We start from the raw sequence: 20,620 nt of genomic DNA, 5'->3' as shown, positions 1-20,620 counted from the left end.
TTATTTGGGTGCTGGCTGGTGGGACAGAGAAAGACTCAAAACATATGTCGTCCAACATGGGGGCAAGTAGTTCCACATAGGGCCTGAGAAATCTTTAAAAGAAAAGTTCCAAACACACAAACAAGGAGCCAGACACAGCTTCCTAGTCCCACAGACTCTCAAGTGGGTCGCAGCTTACAAAAAATGTGGCTTCCCGCTGCTGCCTGCAGGCTGGAGCCAGCCACCAGCACCATGTGCCAGCACCTAGTGTTGAGTTATGTGGTGGCTGACATGACAGTTTACGATTTGTGTCACATTGTCAAAGAATGCTGCAGATGCCTAGTAACGCCAGGTCTAGACACACACACACACACACACACACACACACACAGAACAGGTTTTTTTTTTTTTTGAAATTCAGGATTTTATTAGCTATCCTGGGTTGTCTTGTATTTCTATATGAAGAATTGTGCTGGAATTTTGATGGGGATTGCACTGAATCAGTAAACTGCCTTTAGTAGGATGACCATTTTCACAATATTAATCCTATTGATCTGCGAGCGTGGGAGATCTTTCCATCTTCTGGTATCTTCTTCAATTTCTTTCTTCAATGTCTGGAAAGATTGCACAAAGAAAAATTTGAAATTATCTCAAGTCCTTATGTACCGTTGCCATTAGAAATAATTCTCTTTTATAAACTTTGCACTTCCTTTCTTATTAATTCTGCAACAGTCAGACAGTCAAATTATTAACATCCACGCCTCATTCAGCAGATAAGAAGACAGATTTAATGCAAGCAATGTGCTTGCTTCACCCCACATAGAAATGCAGGGAATTAGTTCCAATGGGAACACAGTTCTTTGTTTCTTGAGAAACTTTTATTTTGTGTTTTTTTTTCCCAAACCTCAAAATTCAGAAAGAGGAAGCAGAACAGTTTTTCATTTGCCAACTGCTTGTAATTACCACAAATTCACATCTTGAGTAATCATGAATACCTTCCGGGGAAATCACAGACTGCCTGAGTGTCGAAAGCAGACAGTGAAACTTCTGGGGGAAACAGCTGGTGGGAGCTTGAGCCAAGGAGCTCCCTGGACCTGAGTGAGCAGGCACAGGAACACAGACAGGGCTGTGGGAACAGGTAAGTGCTTTCAGTTGGGTTAGAACTCCTGGGGGAGATTGTGCTTGGGAGAGACAGAAAGCTGGATTCTCATCCTGTCCTTTCTGTTCATCACCTGCATGAACTGGTGAGTTTGATGCCCTTTTGGAGCCTCTGCTTCCTTACTTGCCAAAAAGCAAACTACCCTTAGATTTCACTTGAGATGTAAAGGGATGTCCTTCCACAGTTTCCTGTATTTCCCCGCGGTTATCACCCATTCTTACAAAACTTGTTCTCAGTGAAGACTGGGATTAAGCAAATGCTGAATTTGGAAACTATAATTATAACCTAATATTGTAACACAGAAAAGTATTGTGCAGAGCTGCTTGCCTGAATAGTAGGAATTTCTTGAACCTTTCTCAAAAGCTCTGGTCTACTTCCACTTCACCTCGTTATAATGAAGGACAAAGCATCCTCTCCATTGCTGGATTTGGAAGAAATGGTGTCAGTCAGGAGACACAAAAAACTCAAAAAAAACCAAACCAAAACAAAACAAAAAAAAAACAACCTTGCACTATGTAGAGTTGTTCCTAAAATAACTTTACATATCCAAATTTAAATGCAATAACTTAAGTTCTGTAAAAAAAACTCTACATGCTATCATAAGGATATAATTTAGTAGATAAAATAAGCATAAATCGTACAATATTTCAAAGTACACAGATGTTTCTTGCAGCATTGATCATGGCAGTAAAGAAAGAAACAACCAAAATGTTCAAGAACATGTGTCGGGTTTAATGAATCTAGAAATATGTATGCATTTGAGATTTTCGGAGTTAAACTCTGCTTACATAATCGTAGCATTCTTACCACAGAAGTGTGCAGTTCAGGGGCATCAAGGCCATCCGTATTGTGACACCCTCACCACCATCCAACTCCAGAACTTGGTCATCGTTACAAAGTGGAACCATAGCCACTAAACAGCTGCCCCTCAGTCCTTCCCGAGCCCTTGGCAGCTGCCATTACACTCTCCACTAAGCTGAGTAGTCAGGGAACCTTGTAAGTTGAACCACACAGCATCTGACATTCTCTACCTGACTGACTTCATTGATTTTGCTTTTGAGGTTCATCTATGTCATATGTCAGAATATGGCATATGTCAGAATCTAGCATTTGGCTTTTATACTTAAGGCTCTTATGCTAATTCGTCAAAGATGTCTACCTACAAATCAGTAGAAAGAAGTTCTGAATGCATGGAACAACCATTTGTACAGTGTTATAGTTTGGGTAAAATCACACATAAAGAGGAGGAAGATTTTCTTTTTATTTCCTTCCTTATTTGTTTATTTATTTATTTGGTTTTTTGAGACAGGGTTTCTTTGTAGGCTTGGAGCCTCTCCTGTAACTAGTTCTTATAGACCAGGCTGACCTCTAACTTAGAGAGATCTGCCTGCTTTTGCCTCCCAAGTTCTGGGATTGAAGGCGTGTGTAAACTTTATTTTTATGTTCTTAAGAAAAATAAATCAATTTAAAAATAACAGAAAATAAAGGCACAGAACATTGACAGGCTAGAGAGAATCAACCAGGCTTCCAGTTCCTATCATAGCACTTAGAATAATGGATAAGATAGAGTTCTTGGATATGAAACCTGGAAAACCCAGGAAAGAAATCAGAACCAGGGAGATTGGTTATTAAGCTTGACTGGAAGGGATTGCGTTGATGTATTCAACAACAAAAGTCAAGTCAAAATCCAGGTTTCCCAATATGGGAGCAGTTCTGGAAAGAAACACTTTTAACACACTTCCCCAGGATCACAGCCATTCCTAGGAGCAGACTGTGAACTCGTGAGTGACAGCCAGTGCTCCAGGTACAAACAGCATTTGACATCCATTGCAGTGCTCTCCCTATCTCCCCCAGTAGAAACAAGATTCTGGGGTTCATTTTGGTACTGTTGATCTGGTGGAGCACTGTTTTCTTCTGGAGTGGAACTGTTAATATTGGGAATGAAGATGCTAGGTGACAATATCACATAGAGGAGATTACTGTCACACAGAGGAAAATATTGCAAGCTCCTGAGCCCAGTAGACACAGCCCAGGTACACACAAGTTAGGCACACAACAAACTAACGATAATTATATTTGCTATTTGCTACAGTGTATTATTAAACACATGCGATGCAGCAGGTAAGTGCTTTTGGTGACCTTCAACTTCTTAGTTCTGAGTTACTAATATATGAAATGTACTTAACATCTAGAATGTGAGATCCTTAGAAGGATTAAGACCTTCGGTGCTCAAGTGCCTGGAATTCAACATGAGTTTTTTAAAAAGTGGTGCAATTCTGGATTAGGCTTGTTCTTTTTGTAGACAGAAAAGTACTCACCCAGTAATTTTTTCTTTTTATTGAAAAATTTCCGCCTCCTCCCCGCCTCCCATTCCCCCCCACACACTCCTCTCCCCCTCCCCCCACTCCTCTCTTCTTCCCTCTCCAGTCCAAAGAGCAGTTAGGGTTCCCTGCCCTGTGGGAAGTCCAAGGTCCTCCCCGCTCCAACCAGGTCTAGGAAGGTGAGCATCCAAACAGGCTAGGCTCCCACAAAGCCAGTTCATGCAGTAGGATCAAAACTCAGTGCCATTGTCCTTGGCTTCTCATCAGCCCTCATTGTCTGCCATGTTCAGAGAGTCCTGTTTTATCCTATGCTTTTTCAGTCCCAGTCCAGCTGGCCTTGGTGAGCTCCCAATAGATCAGCCCCACTGTCTCAGTGGGTGGGTGCCCCCTCATGGTCCTGACTTCCTTGCTCATGTTCTCCCTCCTTCTGCTCCTCATTTGGACCTTGGGAGCTCAGTCTGGTGCTCCAGTGTGGGTCTCTGTCTCTATCTCCATCCATCGCCAGATGAAGGTTCTATGGTGATATGGAAGATATTCGTCAGTATGGCTATAGGATAGGGTCATTTCAGGTTCCCTCTCCTCAGCTGCCCAAGGAACTAACTCACCCAGTAATTTAATGGAGAGAGAATGAATAGTGGGGGATTAGACAGCATAAACAGCTTCAGAGTGAGGGTCAATGTGATGGGAGTACTATAGCGGAAGCAGGGGCACATGAGGTAGAGAAAGGGAGCTGAAAGCAAAGGCTTGTGGGACAGGCGTGAGGCGAGTCCACTCAGGACTGCAGATTAAATTATGCTTGGATTACTAAGCTCCAAATTGTGGGGTGCCTTGAAATGTTTGCAATTTTCCTCAATAGCATGTTTCTTTTTCATCATGGATGAAGTGCAGCAAGCAAGCTAGCTCTCCTATGCTCCCCCTGAAACTCGGTTCCAGTTCTGTTTGTAGAAAGCAAGCCAGGCTCTGGTCATCACACCCTGATGGACCCACTTCTCATAGAAAGAAAAGCCACCCTTCTTCACTCCCTACAGTCTCTGGTGCCTGTGAGTGTCTGTCAGTCCAGCCCTAGGAACTGATGAGTTCAGTGCCTCTTCTAGCATCGACAGCGTCACGCTTCTGCAGCTTGGCATCCAGAGCGTTTGGGGACCTGCCTTCCAATGGACATCGTTATTCACAAAAGAAAGGAAGCTGGACACACAGACCAGAAAGAAGATGACCTGCTGGTTGCTGTACCGAAGGAAGCCACAGTTCTTGGGGTAAGTCCATCTTGTTAGAAGGAGAACACAAAGAGATAATAAGATTGTGTCCAGACTACAGAGCTGTAGTGGGTCTGGGAGAATCCTTGACTTGTTCCCGGTTGACTCCACAAGCTAACCACACTGTGAGATACAACTGTTTTAGAAACTGTACTCGCCTAGGGTTTCCATTTAATTAAATAATTAAAAATTAAAACTACTTGTGCCTTTTTCACCAGAACACTGCATAATTAAGAAATTAGTTTCTTCTCATTTGCCTTTAGTGTAGCTAAGTTCTGCCCTGCTACAGGTCCAAAGCAGTTTCCTTATTCATTAACGGTAATCACAGCATACAGAGGAAAATCCCACATCAAGAGAGCATGGCATTTGTCTGTTCCCTCTCATTGTTTTACCTTCCATCTCTTTGATCACTTCCCCTTCCCAGTATCTTCTATTGTCATGTTTATGTATATATGTATATATTTAAATGTATACTTTATAGCAGAGAAAACACAGTATTTGTCTTCCTGAGCTTGTCTTATTTTATTTAGTATGACAATCCTTCATTCCACCCATTTCACAATAAAGGACAATATTTTAGTCGCCTTCATGGTTGAATAAAACTACACTGTGTATGCAGACCACGTTGTGTTTTTCTGCTGATGGACGTCTAGCCGGTCCCATGCCTTGGCTATTGTGTAACACTGAGCTTGGATGCGCAGGCCTCTCTGTGGTGTGCTGACTTTGACTCCATTGGGGATATACCCGGGAGGCAGTGTCTGGATCATATGCTGCTTCTAATTTAGTTTCAGCTGTTTGAGGAAGCACCACGTTGATTTCCTCGGGGGCCACACTGGTTTACGTTCCCAGCAGCCTTTAGCTGTTCCTCTTTCCTCGCATCCTCATCAGACGTTAAGTCGTTTGCTTTCCTGATGATGGCCAGTCTGACTGGACGGAGAAAGAATCTGAAAGCAGCTTTTATTTCCATCCCTCTAACCAGTCATTAGGATGCTGCGTCTCCTCTAAATATTTGTAGTCTATCTTTATTCCTTCTTTTGAGAATTATGTATTCGGTTCACAAGCCTATTAGTTGGTTGCCTTGGTTTTCTTAGTGGTTAACTTGGGGACTTTACATAGGATCTATAGTCATCAATGGCTTCCTTCCATTTTCAGACTCTCCCTTCACTCTCATGTTTGTTTCCACTGCTAGCCAGTAGTTTCGTCATTCCGTGCAATCTTATTCCCATTGTTATCTGAATTACTGGGCTTCTTTTCATAAAATCCTTTCGTCTTGAAGTGTGTTCCTGATGTTTGACTCTAGCAGCTGCTGGGCTTCAGATTTTACCCTGGCATATTTGCTCTATTCTGAATTATTTTCGTGCAAGTGAGAGATAGGGATCTAGCTTCATTCTCTGACATGTGGGTTTCCAGTTTCCCCAGTGCCATTTGGTGAAGACAACACCTTTGACAAATATTAGGTGGCTATAACCATGTGTGTTCTCTCTCCCGGATCCTCTGTTCTATTTCAATGTCTCCCGTCTATTTAATCACAAATCTCCATCCTCGATGGACCCCATCCTTGATAACATGCTCTAGTAATTCTCCACCCCAGTTGCCATGGAGCTTGTCTTTACATGGCACATGTAAGATGGAAGGGTCCAACAGAGTGGCTGTCATTTACTTCATGCCTGCCTCTTGGTACATGGGTATTCGATGATGAATTGTGGTAGTGACATCTCTTACTTTGGGGTTACGTTGTCTGTGTGTGAATTACAATATATTGAATCGAAGTACAGATTCTCATTCAAATTGGAAAGGCCAAACAAGGTTCCTGGTCTTTTGACATTTGTGCAGGTTTGCACAACTTAACTCCCTTGTGTTCCTCGTCAGTAACACAGATGTCACGAATACTGCTGAGAATGCGGGCACCTTAAACATGCAAACTAGCCTGACACCTGGTGCTGTGACAATCACATGATTTTTAAATTCAAATGACAGATAAAAAAAGGACGAGTGATAGCCCTAGAAATATTACTCTCAACGGCTCTCAGCTGAAGCGGAGGCCTACACTGACACTTCTCCGTGTTCACCTGGCTGCACTCCAGTCCATACAACTTCTCCCAGTGACTTTACAAAGAGTGAAATGTTTTTTGAAGTAAATTTTTCAGTAATATGACTTTTGCACAATCATTTCCCGAGTTCAATAAGCCTTCCAAAAAATAAAACAGGTAAATTTTAGATTTTTCTCTTAGAACAGACTTATCTGTTCCTTGAGTATTCCCCCTTTTAATATAGAAAATCATAACATATTTTACACTCCTTATAAGTCAGTTTGTACTCAAATAATCCTTTGCATCTACTTAAAGCATGTTCTAGAACCCCCTGTCTTGTCTGCTGCAGACCATCCAGATACTGTGTGCCCTGACGATTGCAAGCTTTGGGGGCATTTTTGTGTCAGCTTCCTACTCTTCCTACATCAACCCAGCAGCCTTCACCACTTCGATGTTCGGGTACCCATTTGTTGGATCCCTGTGTGTAAGTAAAGTATGATCTCCAAGAGTGTTTAGACTTCTTAAATATACACCAGGCACTCAGTGATAAGATAGCTTCCTCTTCGAGAGGAAAGGAGGCAGGAGGAGGCCATCTCAACACTCCTGCCTCATGCCCTGTCTCTCCCAGTCAAAAGTCAGCACCTTATGAGTGGTCTCATTAGAACAGGAGACACGGGGAGAAGATAACGCACTGGGTGTAATCGGCACATTTCTTATCGGACACCACATCCTCTTAGACAAGAGGAATATTATTCACATCCCTCTTTGAGATTTTGAAGCGGCCGTTGGTTTCTGGCCAATAGAAAAGTAATCCACTTCTCAGGTAGAGTGAGAAATACTGACCTGGAACCTCTACCACACGCCACAGTTTGCAGACATTTATCTCAGTAATGACAGGATTGTTCATAGGAAACAGAGGCATTCTTCTGCTTGCAGTAACCCTGAACATCTGCAGACTTCTTGGGCTTCTTGTCAGATAATGGCTCACGGGCAAGGATCCTCCTGGATCTTATTTCAGGATAGCTAAACCCAGTGTATACCTCCTACCAACGATCATTTCTCTTCAATAGAGAATCTTGTAAAACTGAGGGAAAGGGGAACATTCTTGGAAGATGAATTATACAAAGGGATTTTAGTGACCTTGGTCCCTGCATGGGTACAACGACACAGTGTGCAAGAATGCCCGCTCCTGTCCCCAAAGCACAATTTGTTGTGGAGTTCACTGTATAACGTGGTGGCAGCCCCCACATTTCATTAGCGAATCTACTACTAGTTCATTTTTAACTCTCATTTTCTGTGACTACACAATACTCATGCCACAAGCATAATCCGTGTTCCAGCCTCCCAGACCACCCACCTCTGCTTGCTGGGCTCCTAGTACCACTGTGATCAAGTACTGCCTTCTCAGTGGCCATAAGGAAGGCTTCATGTCGTATCTTGTCTTCCTGATTTCCTACTCTGGGTGATACTCATTCCATCTACACCAACAGCTTCAACTCCATATTTCTATGTCCCTTGTCACATGAGAGGCTCATTCCTAGGTGCTTCTGCTATCCTCCTAGTCTTCATATTGTCGCAACCTCCCCTTTCAATATTAGTAGTATCTGCCAGGCATTGGTTGTATCTTGCCTGCAGCAACTTCTGCTTCCTAATAACATAAACCCAACTTTCCTGAGAAGATGAAGATATGAAGCTTCCCTAGTAATATGGACACGTCATTCCTGCAGGGTTTTCCCCCTAGAAGTTTCCCATTGCTTTTTGTGAGTGATTTGAAAGCAGCTTAGGCCAACTCTTTTCTCTCTCTTTCTGAACAGTTTGCCTTTGTTGGATCTCTCTCTATAATCTCCGGGAAAATCTCAATCAAACCCTTTGTAAGTATAAAGACCATCAATCTCTAGTTGGTTGTAATAGTTGAAACCCCATAGTTAATTGTTGTCGTTCCAACCCTCCAACGCACAGTTTGGGGAAACAAAGCTCATAACAGGGTAGGGAGCAGATATTCTTCAGTGGGCCCACTGACATACCTGGGACGTCACTTCTGAGTGAACATGTTTATTTTCCACATATGACGGGAGGAAAACTGAAATCCGGAGTAGAAAGGGACTTGCCTGGTCACACATGCAGAGAGATCAGTAACAGTTGAGATGGGAGTCATTTCCTGATTCCAAGCTCAGAATTATAACCCCACCCAGTGCTGGGAACTCTCCAACCACCCCACAACCCTTGGGTTTATACTGTGGCTTCAGCCACCAGGAGCAGGTGCCAGCACCTAAGCCACCTTTGTGTTCTCAGCCATAGCTGGCCGGACCCTGATGCTTCTGGAGTCAGGATGTGCCTTTCCCACCTGGGTGGGCATGTGGCCGGAAGTAGGAAGGGCTGCTGTTCACAGGAGCAGCAGTGTTACTGCTTCCTCTTACTGTGTTATCAAGGCTACTACCTGCTCCTTGTGTAGTTTGTGGGTGGGCATAACTAGAACCACAGGGACTAAGCCCACGCACCAATACTTCTTGCCCTTTCTTGGGTGGAAAAAGGAGGTGCACATTTGTTAGCTGTTTGTCAAATGAAAGTGCATTCTCTTCCCTTAGGCCTGATCACCATGTAGGGTCTGTATTAAAGGGTCTCAGGATTACAAAGGTGGAGAGCCACTGCTTTAGGGTATCCGAGCTCTTCAGCTTGCTCTCACTATTCTCTAAAGCTGCTTCACTATGTGAGGTAAAAGTATAGTCTGGATTCTCCAGAGGATGCCAAAGGCCATAGTTTATGAGGTCTTCAAAGGAAAGTTCTAAGAGCTCTGGGGAAGTCAGTGGAGATCCTGGCAGTAGGCTGAGTCCCAGCTCAGCATCCAGTGTCATAGAAAGTCAGGAAGCCAGACTGTGAGGAGCTGCTCACATTATCCCATTGAAGACACATTTTCTGATTGTCTCATGTGAAAAACTGCAGGGTGCTGAGCAATACAAGGACAAATTATCCATAGACTGCCTGATGAGAGGCCAGATTCTATTAGAAACAACTCTAGGAAGGGTCATTGCAGTATAATAGGCAGAGGGAACAGAGCATCCTGCATACACTAAGCTGGTGATGAGAATCCAACTCAGAATCTCTCTTCCAGGCACTGAGCAGCCTGGCCTCCAATGCAGCAAGCTCTGTTGTTGCTGCCATTGGCCTCTTCCTCCTCACCCATAACCTCATAGCCCTGGGGACTGCCTCTCCTCGTTGCAGTTCAGAAAAGAGATTTCTGGCCTTATTTCTTTATTCGGAATCCCACTATTGGATGAATGAAGACAAGAACTGTCTCCTCGCTTATGTTAGTGCCATGGTAAGCGATTCCAGGCTAAAAATCTTGGCATGGAAAATCCCACTTTCTCCCCTTTGAGTAATTTCTGCTTTTTCAGCAGTCTCTGGTTTTGTTGGTCTGACTGTTTGGGGCAGATAGGGAAAAAAAAGCCGAGTGTGACAGAAAGTTAGCAGATTGTGTTGGAGGGATGCAGGAAGCATGGTGGAAAGAGGGGAAGGAGGTGAAGAGATAAAGAAAATACAGTGGAGAGCTTTAAATCACAATAGGCAATGCTAGTCTTTGTTATGCGTGTTGAACTTGAACTTGGGAAACTGTTTATGGGTTGTTGCCTGGAGTTAGAAAGCTCCACCCATTAGAGATGTGTGCTTTTGGTCACATGTATTCTCAGACTTGGAGCAGACACAACATGCTTAATTTCCTCAAGTGCACATCTGCTCAGGACTGGCAAAGAGGGAAGTGGTAGAAGGCAGTTGACCAGTAGACATGACTCCTATGAAAAACATCAGTGTTCCTGGGCAGAATTTTCTTGTCATCTTTCACCCAAATTTGACCACCTATTGATAGTAACAAGCCTGGCTGAGTCCATTTTCTAAATGTAGGGTAATAGTATCTAAACCATAATAAGGAGTCTTTTAAAGATGAAGATTGTTCCTTCATGACTTCTCAAAGCGGGAGCAATGAGTGACCAAGCCCACATCTTTCATTCCTTTGTGTCCGTCTGACTTAGGAGTCTTGGAGAATGTGTGAAAGTCTTTGGACTCACATCCCTCTGAGCCTGGCCATGTGAGTAGAGCAAAAGTGTTGACCTGGGACCTTGAGGAAGTGAAAGAGCAGAGACTTATTTGGTTAGAAGTGAGCATGAGAAAGCCCAGGAGGTCACACTGCAAGACGAACAGGGTAAAGCAATGAGAGAAGTGTCCTCCCATTGTGATACTAGGCAGTTGTTTTAAGACTAATTTCAGTACATCAGGTTGTTTCCTACTCTCATATAAGGAGAGCCAAAAAGAACTCCACAACATCAGAAAAGATGCAGCAAGGCAGAGTAAACCAACTTCAAAGGGATACTAATATTTAATAAAAACAGCATTAACCTAAACAGAAGTAACAGTGTGTGTGTGTGTGTGCTTAAAACTGGAAGAAAATAAAAAGGAGCTGGAGGAAGAAAGAAAGAAAGAAAGAAAGAAAGAAAGAAAGAAAGAAAGAAAGAAAGAAAGAAAGAAAGAAAGAAAAATGGCGTAGGTTGCAGAAGCTAATTAGGATTCTAAAGTCAAATCATCAAAGCAGAAAACTGGGGGAGTCTGCACAGAAACAGGAGCTAGAGACGAGGACTGTTAGTGCCCAGGTAAGGCTTTGGAGTTGTCAAGCTCATCTGCACACACCAAGAGCCCTACAAATGTATTAGAAATAGAGATTGAAAGTCATTTGACTTGTGACGTCAGACAAGGAAATGGTACTCAGTGCCCCCAGAAGTTTCACGCATCCCTGCCCTCAGCTCGCTCAACCCCGTGCAGATGGCAATCTAAACCCACAGTTCCACAGACACCGGGTGGGGTGGGGGGCAGGGGGTTTCTAATAAAGAAATTTTAAAACTGCTTCTGTATCCCTGATATTCCTCAGGTCCTTACAAAATCAGGCGTAAGCTGTCTAGGGACATAGCAATAATCCCCACTTATAAGAATCTTACATATTGAAGACACACACTAGTACCGTCACCATCACAGAGGCACTTAAACTGTGTAATGATAAACAAGAGAAACTTGCGGGAAACGCTCAGTCCTGTTGAGTGCTGTAAGAAATCAGGCTGAGCAAGCCAATAAGCAATGTCCCTCCGTGGCCTCTGCTTCAGTTCCTGCCTCCAGGCTCCTTCCCTGAGTTCCTGCCTTGCCTTCCCTCAATGACACTACCTGGAAGTGTAAGCTGAAATTAACCATTTTCTCTCTAAGGTACTTTTGGTCATGGTGTTTTATGACTGTAACAGAAACCCTGACTAGGACAAAGCCAAAACATGAGACAAGGACAGTATGATAAAAAGGACCGGGGGAGCTGATAAATAGAAACCATACCAAAATCTTAGCGATTAAAAGCTGAGATCAGTGAAGGCAGATTTGATGCACCTGAGGAAATATCTCATGAGATCATATCAAATTTGAGAAATGGGAGTGACACAGACCCTGAAGTGACAGGAAACATGGACTAAGCTCTCATAGGAAAGTATGGGGGAGAAAGACTATGAAGAAACAATTATTGGAGGAATTTTCAGAATCAGAGCCATGAAATTGCACGCTGAAGGAACCCAGGGAAGACCCTACAGGGCAAGTAAATCTGAATCCACACCTGAAAATGGGCTGAGTGAAAAGTACCAAGGACAAACAAAATGGGGGAAGACCAGCAGAGCCAATGGCCAGTCACTCTTCCTTCTCATCTCTTTCTGATCACTAAGAAATCTGAATGAGAAAGTAGAGAGGAGGATTGAGCCATGGTCTCTGCTCCTTCTTGTCTCCATTGCCAAGGGCTTCAATGACCCGCCCTGCCCCACCCCACCCCCTCTCAGTAGGGCCCAAGGGCTTTGTGTGGGGTCTCACCCAGGCCTGTGCTGCTTTTCAGAGTGGGCTGGCATTGATGCTCATCTTCACTGTGATGGAGTTTTTGCTAGCCGCGTACAGTTCTGTCTTTTGGTGGAAGCAAGTCTATTCCAACAAGCCTGGGGTAAGTGCCTTGTTATCTCTGGGACACCTGCTGTGTCCCCACTCTGAGCTGCAATGATACAGGCTCAAAGGATCAGATGGAAAGTGACTTTAATAATGAAAATAAGTGTTCACTGAATGGCCACCTGGGATCAGATGCAACACATTCCTGATTAGTCTTATTAAATATAAACCTGGAATCAGATATTATGGTAAATGCTGAAAGATCAGAGAAGTAAAGGAGCCAGCCACTAGAGAGACTTTTTACCTCTACTGAATCCCAGACTAAAGAGGGCAAGATCCTATCTCTAGTAATCCTCAAATTGAATGCCTTGAGCTCCTGCCTCCTCCCACCTTATCTTCTTCTCTCTGCCCAGCTGTATCGTATCCCTTTCTGTCTCCACCTCCCTAGTGTTGGGATTAAAGACATGTGACTCTCAAGTACTGGGATTAAAGGTGTGTGCCACCACTGCCTGGCCTCTATGGCTAACTAGTGCAGTTAGCTCCACACTTTGATCTTCAGGTAAATTTTATTTCTTAAATCACAAACAAAATATCAACACAATCAGATAGTGCCTACAGGATAGCAGCGCTGATAGAGAGTCTCACCCCATGAAACCAGCTGGTTCTAGAAGTTAGCTCACGAAATTTCATGAATGAACCAGAACTTATAAAAACTACACGGGGAAGTATAAAAGTTTATCCAGCCTTGCTCTTATTGTGGACACTGACATTGTCTCCACGGCCAAGCCCTGGCTAATGCAATTTTACCAAGACATTACTCTTTTCTTTGCTTTTCTGCTCTTTCCCTTGCTTCCTCTTAGCCTTTTATGTTATAATTTCAAACTGTTTTCACTTCTCCTAAACGCTACACGATAGAAAATGTTATAATTTGAAGGAATTATGAGTCAACATCGAAGTTACTATAAAGCAACAAGATGAGAAAATGGAAAGTGAAATTTGCTTAATATTGTAGCAATTACATATTATGATAAAGTTGCAAACGTACTACTATAAAATAGTACTATAATATGTATTATATTATTGTATTTGAGAAAAATAAATGAAAACATTTTAAACCCTGCCCTGAAAATCAAAATGTTACAATCTATTAATAAATGTTATCCTCCTAGAGTACATATTTCATGCCTGAGTCACAAGATCAACTTGTCAAAAGCAGTTCGTTGAGGCCATGAGTAGAAAACACGGCAGAAGAGGGAAGAAAACCGGTGCTCATGGCAGAGCACAGCTGGACGTTCCTGAAATCTCAGCCTTGGGAGATCCAAATAAACCTCTGAAGAATAGCTTTCCTGTCGTGCTTTCATTATGAGCCACTTCATCTCCACTGGAAATCATTTCCTCAAAGTCCGGTCAGCAAGATTCTAGGGCCCAACATTCCACAATGACCACAGACTTCATAACTTCTCCAAAGAGAACGCACAGACAGTGTGCAGTCCTATAGTGATGGACGCTGGCGAGGTCATGGCGCTGGAGCGGCTCCTTCTCTGTGCTGCTTGCACATTCCTGTTGCTTAAATGTTAGACGTTATGCATCCCTAGACTATCTGACATCCTTTGGAAATGTCACAGTCTGTGCAAGGACCTGGGTTTGATTCCCAGCAATGAAAAATAATAATAGATCATAGCCAGGCATGATGGTTCACACCTGTAACCCCAGGGTTTGAGAGGCTGAAGCAGAAGGATTGCCCTGAGTTCATGTTCAGCTTGGGTACAGAGTGAGACTCTGTTGCAAGACAATGACTTATTTCTGTCTCACTAATGACTTCACATATATTAGGAATGGGTATTGAATGTAGGACCTTGCACACGCTAAGAAAGAACTCTACCACTGAGTTAGAGACCCAACATATTGGCTTTATTTTTTATTTGAATTTGAAGATTATAATTAATCATGGTACACTCTCTCATCTAAGTACTAGACTGAATAAGCCATTGGATGTAGAAAAGCAATAGCAACTTCAATCCTGGATTGGAAAAAAAATCAACATTGCTCACCCAAGAAAGAGAACTTCCCATATTGCTCCCCAGAAACAAATGTGTAACTGAAATAAATATGTAAGGTTTCCAAATAAACTATGGGAATGCGTAAGAGCATAGATCATTCCCCTACATGCCTGAAAGCAATAAAAAAAAGACAACTAACATCTATAGAGAACTCAGAAAGCAGAGTACAAAGAGAGCTGATCTCTTTTTCTTGGATTCATTTTTTAACAAGTGTGTGTGTGTGTGTGTGTGCACCCACACATGTGTACATACGTGTATATGAATGCATGTGCCTCAGAGGCCAGAAGTGTCAGATTCCCCTTAGAGTTATAAGTCACCAGATATCAGTGCTAGGAACTGAGCTCCAGCCCTCTGAAAGAGCAGTGCACCTCTTTATTGTCTTTTCCTCTGAAAGAGCAGTGCACCCCTTTATTGTCTTTCTTTTCCTTTGAAAGAGCAGTCCACCCCTTTATTGTCTTTCCCTCTGAAAGAGCAGTGCACTCCTTTACTGCCTTTTCCTCATCATTGCCATTACCACCATCATTTCATACATTCTAATTCAAATATAATGGCATGGGTGATGACAATGAGGGCAGGCTGGTGGGATGACCAACCCAGCTACCACCCAGGCCCAGAACCAGGCCTGTGAGTTAGCCCACCCCAATATCCACCTCACCTATGGACTGCTGGAGCATGTGAAGGGGCTAGGCCTACAGATCCAAAACATCAGGATCTCTACCACACAGGACAACAAAAGGATATCCAAGGGAAGTCCCAGTGAAGGTCCAGTGTCAATAGTGTAGCAGAAGCCAGAGGCTTTGAACCAGATCCTTGACTCATTGCAATGAGTCAAGTAATGACGTGTGGACTGAAGGGTACACTGTGACACACTGCAGTATCCACACTGAGATTTTGTTTGCTTTTGTTTTTTCTTTTTACTTTAAAATTTGATTTTATTTTGGGGGTGAGATTGCAAGGTCAGAGGATGGAATCAAGGGAAGGGGAGGATGAGTGGGATCAGGATACATGATATGAAATCCACAAAAAAAGGGTTTTTTTCATATTTTACTTTATTTTTTTCAAGTTTTTATTTATTTATTTTTTTATTGAAAAAAATTCCCGCCTCCTCTCAACCTCCCATTTCCCTCCCCCTCCCCCCACTCCTCTCCCCCTTCTTCTCCAGTCCAGAGAGCAGTCAGGGTTCCCTGCCCTGTGAGAAGTCCAAGGTCCTCCCCCTCCATCCAGATCTAGGAAGGTGAGCATCCAAACTGGCTAAGCTCTCACAAAGCCAGAACATGCAGTAGGATCAAAACCCAGTGCCATTGTCCTTGGCTTCTCATCAGCCCTCATTGTCTGGCATGTTCAGAGAGTCCTGTTTTATCCCATGCTTTTTCAGTCCTAGTCCAGCTGGCCTTAGTGAGCTCCCAATAGATCAGCCCCATTGTCTCAGTGGGTGGGTGCCCCCTCGTGGTCCTGACTTTCTTGCTCATGTTCTTCCTCCTTCTGCTCCTCATTGGGACCTTGGCCTTATTCAACTGCTTACTTCAGCAATTTAGCAGTTGAAATCATAATAAACACATGAATATAAAAGATTAGCCTGAAAAAATTCTAAACCATGTATAATTGTAATTAGTATTTGGGAGAGTATCAGAGCAGAATTGTGAAATATATGTGTGCATGTATGTATGTATGTATATATATGTGTGTGTGTGTGTGTGGTGTGTGTGTGCATATATATTAATACAGGTACAGACAGGCACTTGTTTTGTGTGTACCATCTAGCTAATTTTGTGCCTACTATACGCTTTTTAAGCAAGCTTATACTAGAGCCTGTTTTTCAGGCTTCCTCTATAAGAATTGAGAAGGCTGGTACACTCTAGAATTCTCAGATTCTATGACTCAATGACTGGGATTCTGTGGTTCTAGTACTATGCAATTGCTACGGGCTCATTGCGGAGGTCTCTATGTGGCCCTAGGGAGGAAATACATCATGATTACGGCTGCAATGTCCTTTCACTCCTTCTCCTAACACAGCTCTACCGCTAAATCATGGAGCCACCATCTGAGGAGAAAAGAAGGAGCCATGTCATCACTATAGACCCAAATGAAACCATCTTGACCGCCTTTCCTTACAAACCTCATAACTCCCTGCTCGAGCTCCTGAAGGGGGAGCCAAAAGTTTTGGGGGTGAGTTCTGCCTTTTCATGGATCGTCCCAGAAGGGAGGAAAAGGGCCAAATCTCCATTTTTGTCTACAGAGGTGGCCTTGTGTCATCATATTCAGGGAGGGAGTTGGTCTTCCTTCCTCCCTGCCATTTCATCTGCAAAGTATCCTTCTACAGTCAAGGAAGCTCACTAGTCTCCACCCTCCCCAGAGAGCTATTGATAGATAATGGTTGCTGGTGGGGGGGGGGGCAGCAAGGAAATCAGTAATTTTCCCCAAAAGTGCAGCTACTGATAAGTTTTGCCCATGCTCCAATCAATAGCCCCATAACATAAGTTACGGCTTATATAGGTAACTCTAAATAAAGTCAGTGAGTTACCAAAAAGGACATGAAAATTAAGGATTAGTTGGGGAAAAGAAAGGTTCAGTATGGATGCGAGCAGGCTAAAAGAAGGTAATGGGTTAATGTGATACATACATTGTATTCATGTACGAACTATTCAAAAACTGAAAAGGCAGTACATCTAAGCCAAGGATCCTCAGAGAAGCGTCATCATGAGCCATTTCCAAGGATTTTGATTAAAATAGAGAAACAAAAGATCTCTTTAGAAGGGCAATGCAGTTTGCCTTTGGTCGGAATTATATGTTAACTCTCAGTGGTCAATGCAGACATGTTTCTGAGGTGCTGGATTAAGGAGCTTTCAGGAGTGACTAGGCTAATAACTCACCTAACCCCAGGGAAGTACTATGGCTCTTTCATGGGGAGCTAGTTCTGGTCTCTGGCTTCCATCACAGGGGAAGCAGAAAGCTGTAATTTTTCCAAAAATCTTCTTAGGAAGTGGCCCCAGGCTATGGCAGTGCCTCTCACAGAAACTAAGAAGTCAGGGAAGGTGAGGTCAAAGTTCATCAGTGAGGTGTAGGTCTAAGGATGCATAGGCTCAAATAACACCGAATGAAAATATTTTTAAAAAATTATGCCTATGTTGAATATGTGCAGCTAGTTTTCTTAGACACATTCCACAGACAGTGTAATAAGCAGCTACTTCATGCGTTTACATTCTAGTGTTTTGTTCACTCCTAGGCAGATGATGCTTAAAGGCTTCTGGTGCTTGTGTATATGGGCCATTGCATACTACCACCCTAGGAGACAATTTAAAGGATACAGGAGGAGATGGGTGTGGTGATGCAAGCCTGTTATCCCAGCATTGGGAGGTGGAGGCAGGAGAGCCAGGTGATTACAATCACCCTATGCTACCTAATGATTTGAGCACAATTTGGCATGCAGGAGATCCGGTCTGGGAAAACAAAGTACAAACAAGAAAATGTGTGTAGATTATCTATACATAACATTTTTAACGTAAGAGACTTAAGCATCCTCAGATTTTTGTCCTGGGACCAAGCCTTTTCCCATGCAAACCAAGGATGGGCTGCACTGTCGATTGTAGAGGTTAAGTGTGAGGATAACCAGAAGATGCCAGGGTGACAGAGGAGGAAGCGGGTAAGGGAGTAGTTTGGGGACCTGTCCTTAAGAAGTTTGCAATCTGGGTTTAGTCACACGTGAATTCAACTATGTCTGCTACAAGATATACTGGGATCTTGGGAAATAGTAAAGGACCAGAGTGAAGAATTAAATTTTGGAGGGACTCAGCATGATGGGGACATGGAAGATGTCTGTACTGGGGTAGTGTGCAGCCGGAGGCCTGGGCTCTTGTTACCTCATGTTCATTTTCTCCTTCCAGGCCACCCAGATTCTCCTTTCTCTGGTCATTGTGGGCCTTGGGATTATATTAGCATTGAATTTCATCTTTTTCTCCAAAAAATTTCCTCTCGTGATCCTCACAGGATATCCATTCTGGGGAGCAGTTATTGTAAGTACCACATGCTAAGAACACGTCAGAAATTGCTATAAAGGCTGATGGGAATTGCCTTCAGTTCTTTGACAATAATTCCCTAAGTGTGTCCCTTCCTAGACACCAAACAGGCAAACCACTCTTCAGTAAAAGAAATTGAAATTATTCCGTATTATCCCATTGGTCGTTGTCTGCCACCCTCACAGTAACAGCTGTCCCTAGGTGTTTGTCCAAAGCCCATGGGTAGAGTGCATCCCACAGTACCAACCTGGATGACGAAGCAGGCAGGCAGTCTACTTTACCATGTGCAGACACAGTAGCCTGAGAACAGTAATTCATGCAGTTATCACTCAAAGAACAGGACTCAAGGAGGAGGAAAACTTGAGGGTCATCATAGCTCAGTACCCTTCTTAGTCTCAGAGGGGGTTAGGACTGTCACTGAGAGGTGACCATGGAGCCATCAATTTTGTTCTTAGTACTATGCTAGTTCCACCGAATCCTCCAGCTTGGTTCCTAATCCTTTGCTGCATATTTAAGAGTAAACTCACTAGAGTATCTCACATCAAAACATACAAGAGGATGAGAATCAGGTCTGTTTACTTCCTTTGATTGTCTCACAAATTAGGACCATGCTTGAGATATGAGGCGCATGAATGAAGGCACGGATCAATCAATCAATTAAGCAAATAACAGAAATAACTAACAGGACCACTGTCTCTATGAAAACCAGTCATGTGTTTTGATAAGCATTCTGTGCCGTTTAAATAATTTGTATTTCCAAAACAAACGATAACATTTCATTTTCCCAACAAAAGAAAAGGAGGTTCATTTCCTTTTCTTTCTTTCTTTCTTTCTTTCTTTCTTTCTTTCTTTCTTTCTTTCTTTCTTCCTTTTTGTTTGGTATTTTTGTTTTTTTAGTATTCATTCATTTATTTATTTTTAAAAAAAACTATCTTTTTTCATTATACATACCAATCCAAGTTTCCACTCCTTCCCCTCCTCCCACTCCTTCCACTTATCCCCCCCCCCCCCCCCCCCCCCTCCCATCCTCAGAAAGGGTAAGGCACATTGCTTTGAGGAAGGATCAAGGCCCTCCCTACTATATAGGCTGAGCAAGGTATCTATCCAAAGAGAATAGGATCCCAAACAGGCCAGTACATGCAGTAGGGATAAATCCTGGTGCCACTGCCAGTGGCCTCTCACTCTGCCCCAGCCATGCAACTGTCAACCACATTCACACATTCAGAGAGACTAGCTTGGTCCTATGCTTGTTCCTTTCCAGTCCGATTGAAGTTGGTGAGCTCCCATTAGCTCAGGTAGACTGTTTCAGTGGGTGAACCCATCAAGGTCTTCACCTTTTTGCTCATATACTCACTCCTTGCACTCTTCAACTGAACTTTGGGAGATCAGTTCAGTGCTCCGATGTGGGTCTCTGCCTCTGTTTCCTAAACTGTACTCACTCTAATGTAAAAAAAAAAAAAAAAAAAACAAAGGGACCTAGTCTTCACCTCCCCATTCTCCAACCAAATTCTCCCAATACAAGTTGTGAGAGTCACAGGTGTGAAGTTTAGTAGGACTTGATTTACTGCTTTTTAAAAAACATCAATTCAACAAATTGTGCTGGCAAAACTGGATGTCAATCTGTAGAAGAATGAAAATAGACCCATATCTATCACCATGCACAAAACTCAAGTCCAAGTGGATTAAAGACCTCAATATCAGTCCAAACACACTGAACCTGATTGAAGAGAAAGTGGGAAGTACTCTACAACACGTGGGCACAGGAGACCACTTCCTACGTATAACCCCAGCAGCACAGACACTAAGGGCCTCATTGAATAAATGGGACCTCCTGAGACTGAGAAGCTTCTGTAAAGCAAAGG

At 43.1% G+C, this 20,620-nt stretch overlaps 2 protein-coding genes across 4 annotated transcripts in view; both read left to right on the top strand.

Annotated features, from left to right (window-relative positions):
• Positions 1-962: 962 nt before the first annotated feature.
• Positions 963-14,025, top strand: Ms4a7 (membrane spanning 4-domains A7). 3 transcript variants are annotated; one of them, XM_050137878.1, is made up of 7 exons: positions 963-1,117; positions 4,554-4,712; positions 7,092-7,226; positions 8,557-8,613; positions 9,852-10,058; positions 12,642-12,743; positions 13,855-14,025. In XM_050137878.1, the coding sequence occupies exons 2-7, from the start codon at positions 4,614-4,616 to the stop codon at positions 13,915-13,917; spliced, it is 663 nt and encodes a 220-aa protein (XP_049993835.1). In that variant the 5' UTR covers positions 963-1,117; positions 4,554-4,613; the 3' UTR covers positions 13,918-14,025. The 3 variants fall into 3 exon arrangements, with proteins under 3 accessions (XP_049993835.1, XP_049993836.1, XP_049993837.1); XM_050137879.1 differs by having other exon boundaries at positions 974-1,117; positions 4,488-4,712; XM_050137880.1 differs by having other exon boundaries at positions 976-1,117; positions 4,579-4,712.
• Positions 14,026-16,773: 2,748 nt separating this feature from the next.
• Ms4a14 (membrane spanning 4-domains A14) overlaps positions 16,774-20,620 on the top strand; it is a 17,113-nt gene continuing 13,266 nt past the window's right edge. The window contains exons 1-2 of the mRNA XM_050136492.1: positions 16,774-16,911; positions 18,627-18,755. Of these exons, the coding sequence (XP_049992449.1) occupies positions 16,774-16,911; positions 18,627-18,755 (267 nt within the window). The remainder of the gene's footprint in view (positions 16,912-18,626; positions 18,756-20,620) is intronic.

Source organism: Alexandromys fortis, unplaced genomic scaffold (genome assembly GCF_014885135.2).
Source record: "Alexandromys fortis isolate MF-2015 unplaced genomic scaffold, M_Fortis_MF-2015_v1.1 scaffold_3, whole genome shotgun sequence".
Taxonomy (NCBI): domain Eukaryota; kingdom Metazoa; phylum Chordata; class Mammalia; order Rodentia; family Cricetidae; genus Alexandromys; species Alexandromys fortis.
The sequence above is the reverse complement of the archived record's forward strand: the minus strand, read 5'-3'. Positions and strand labels throughout refer to the sequence as shown.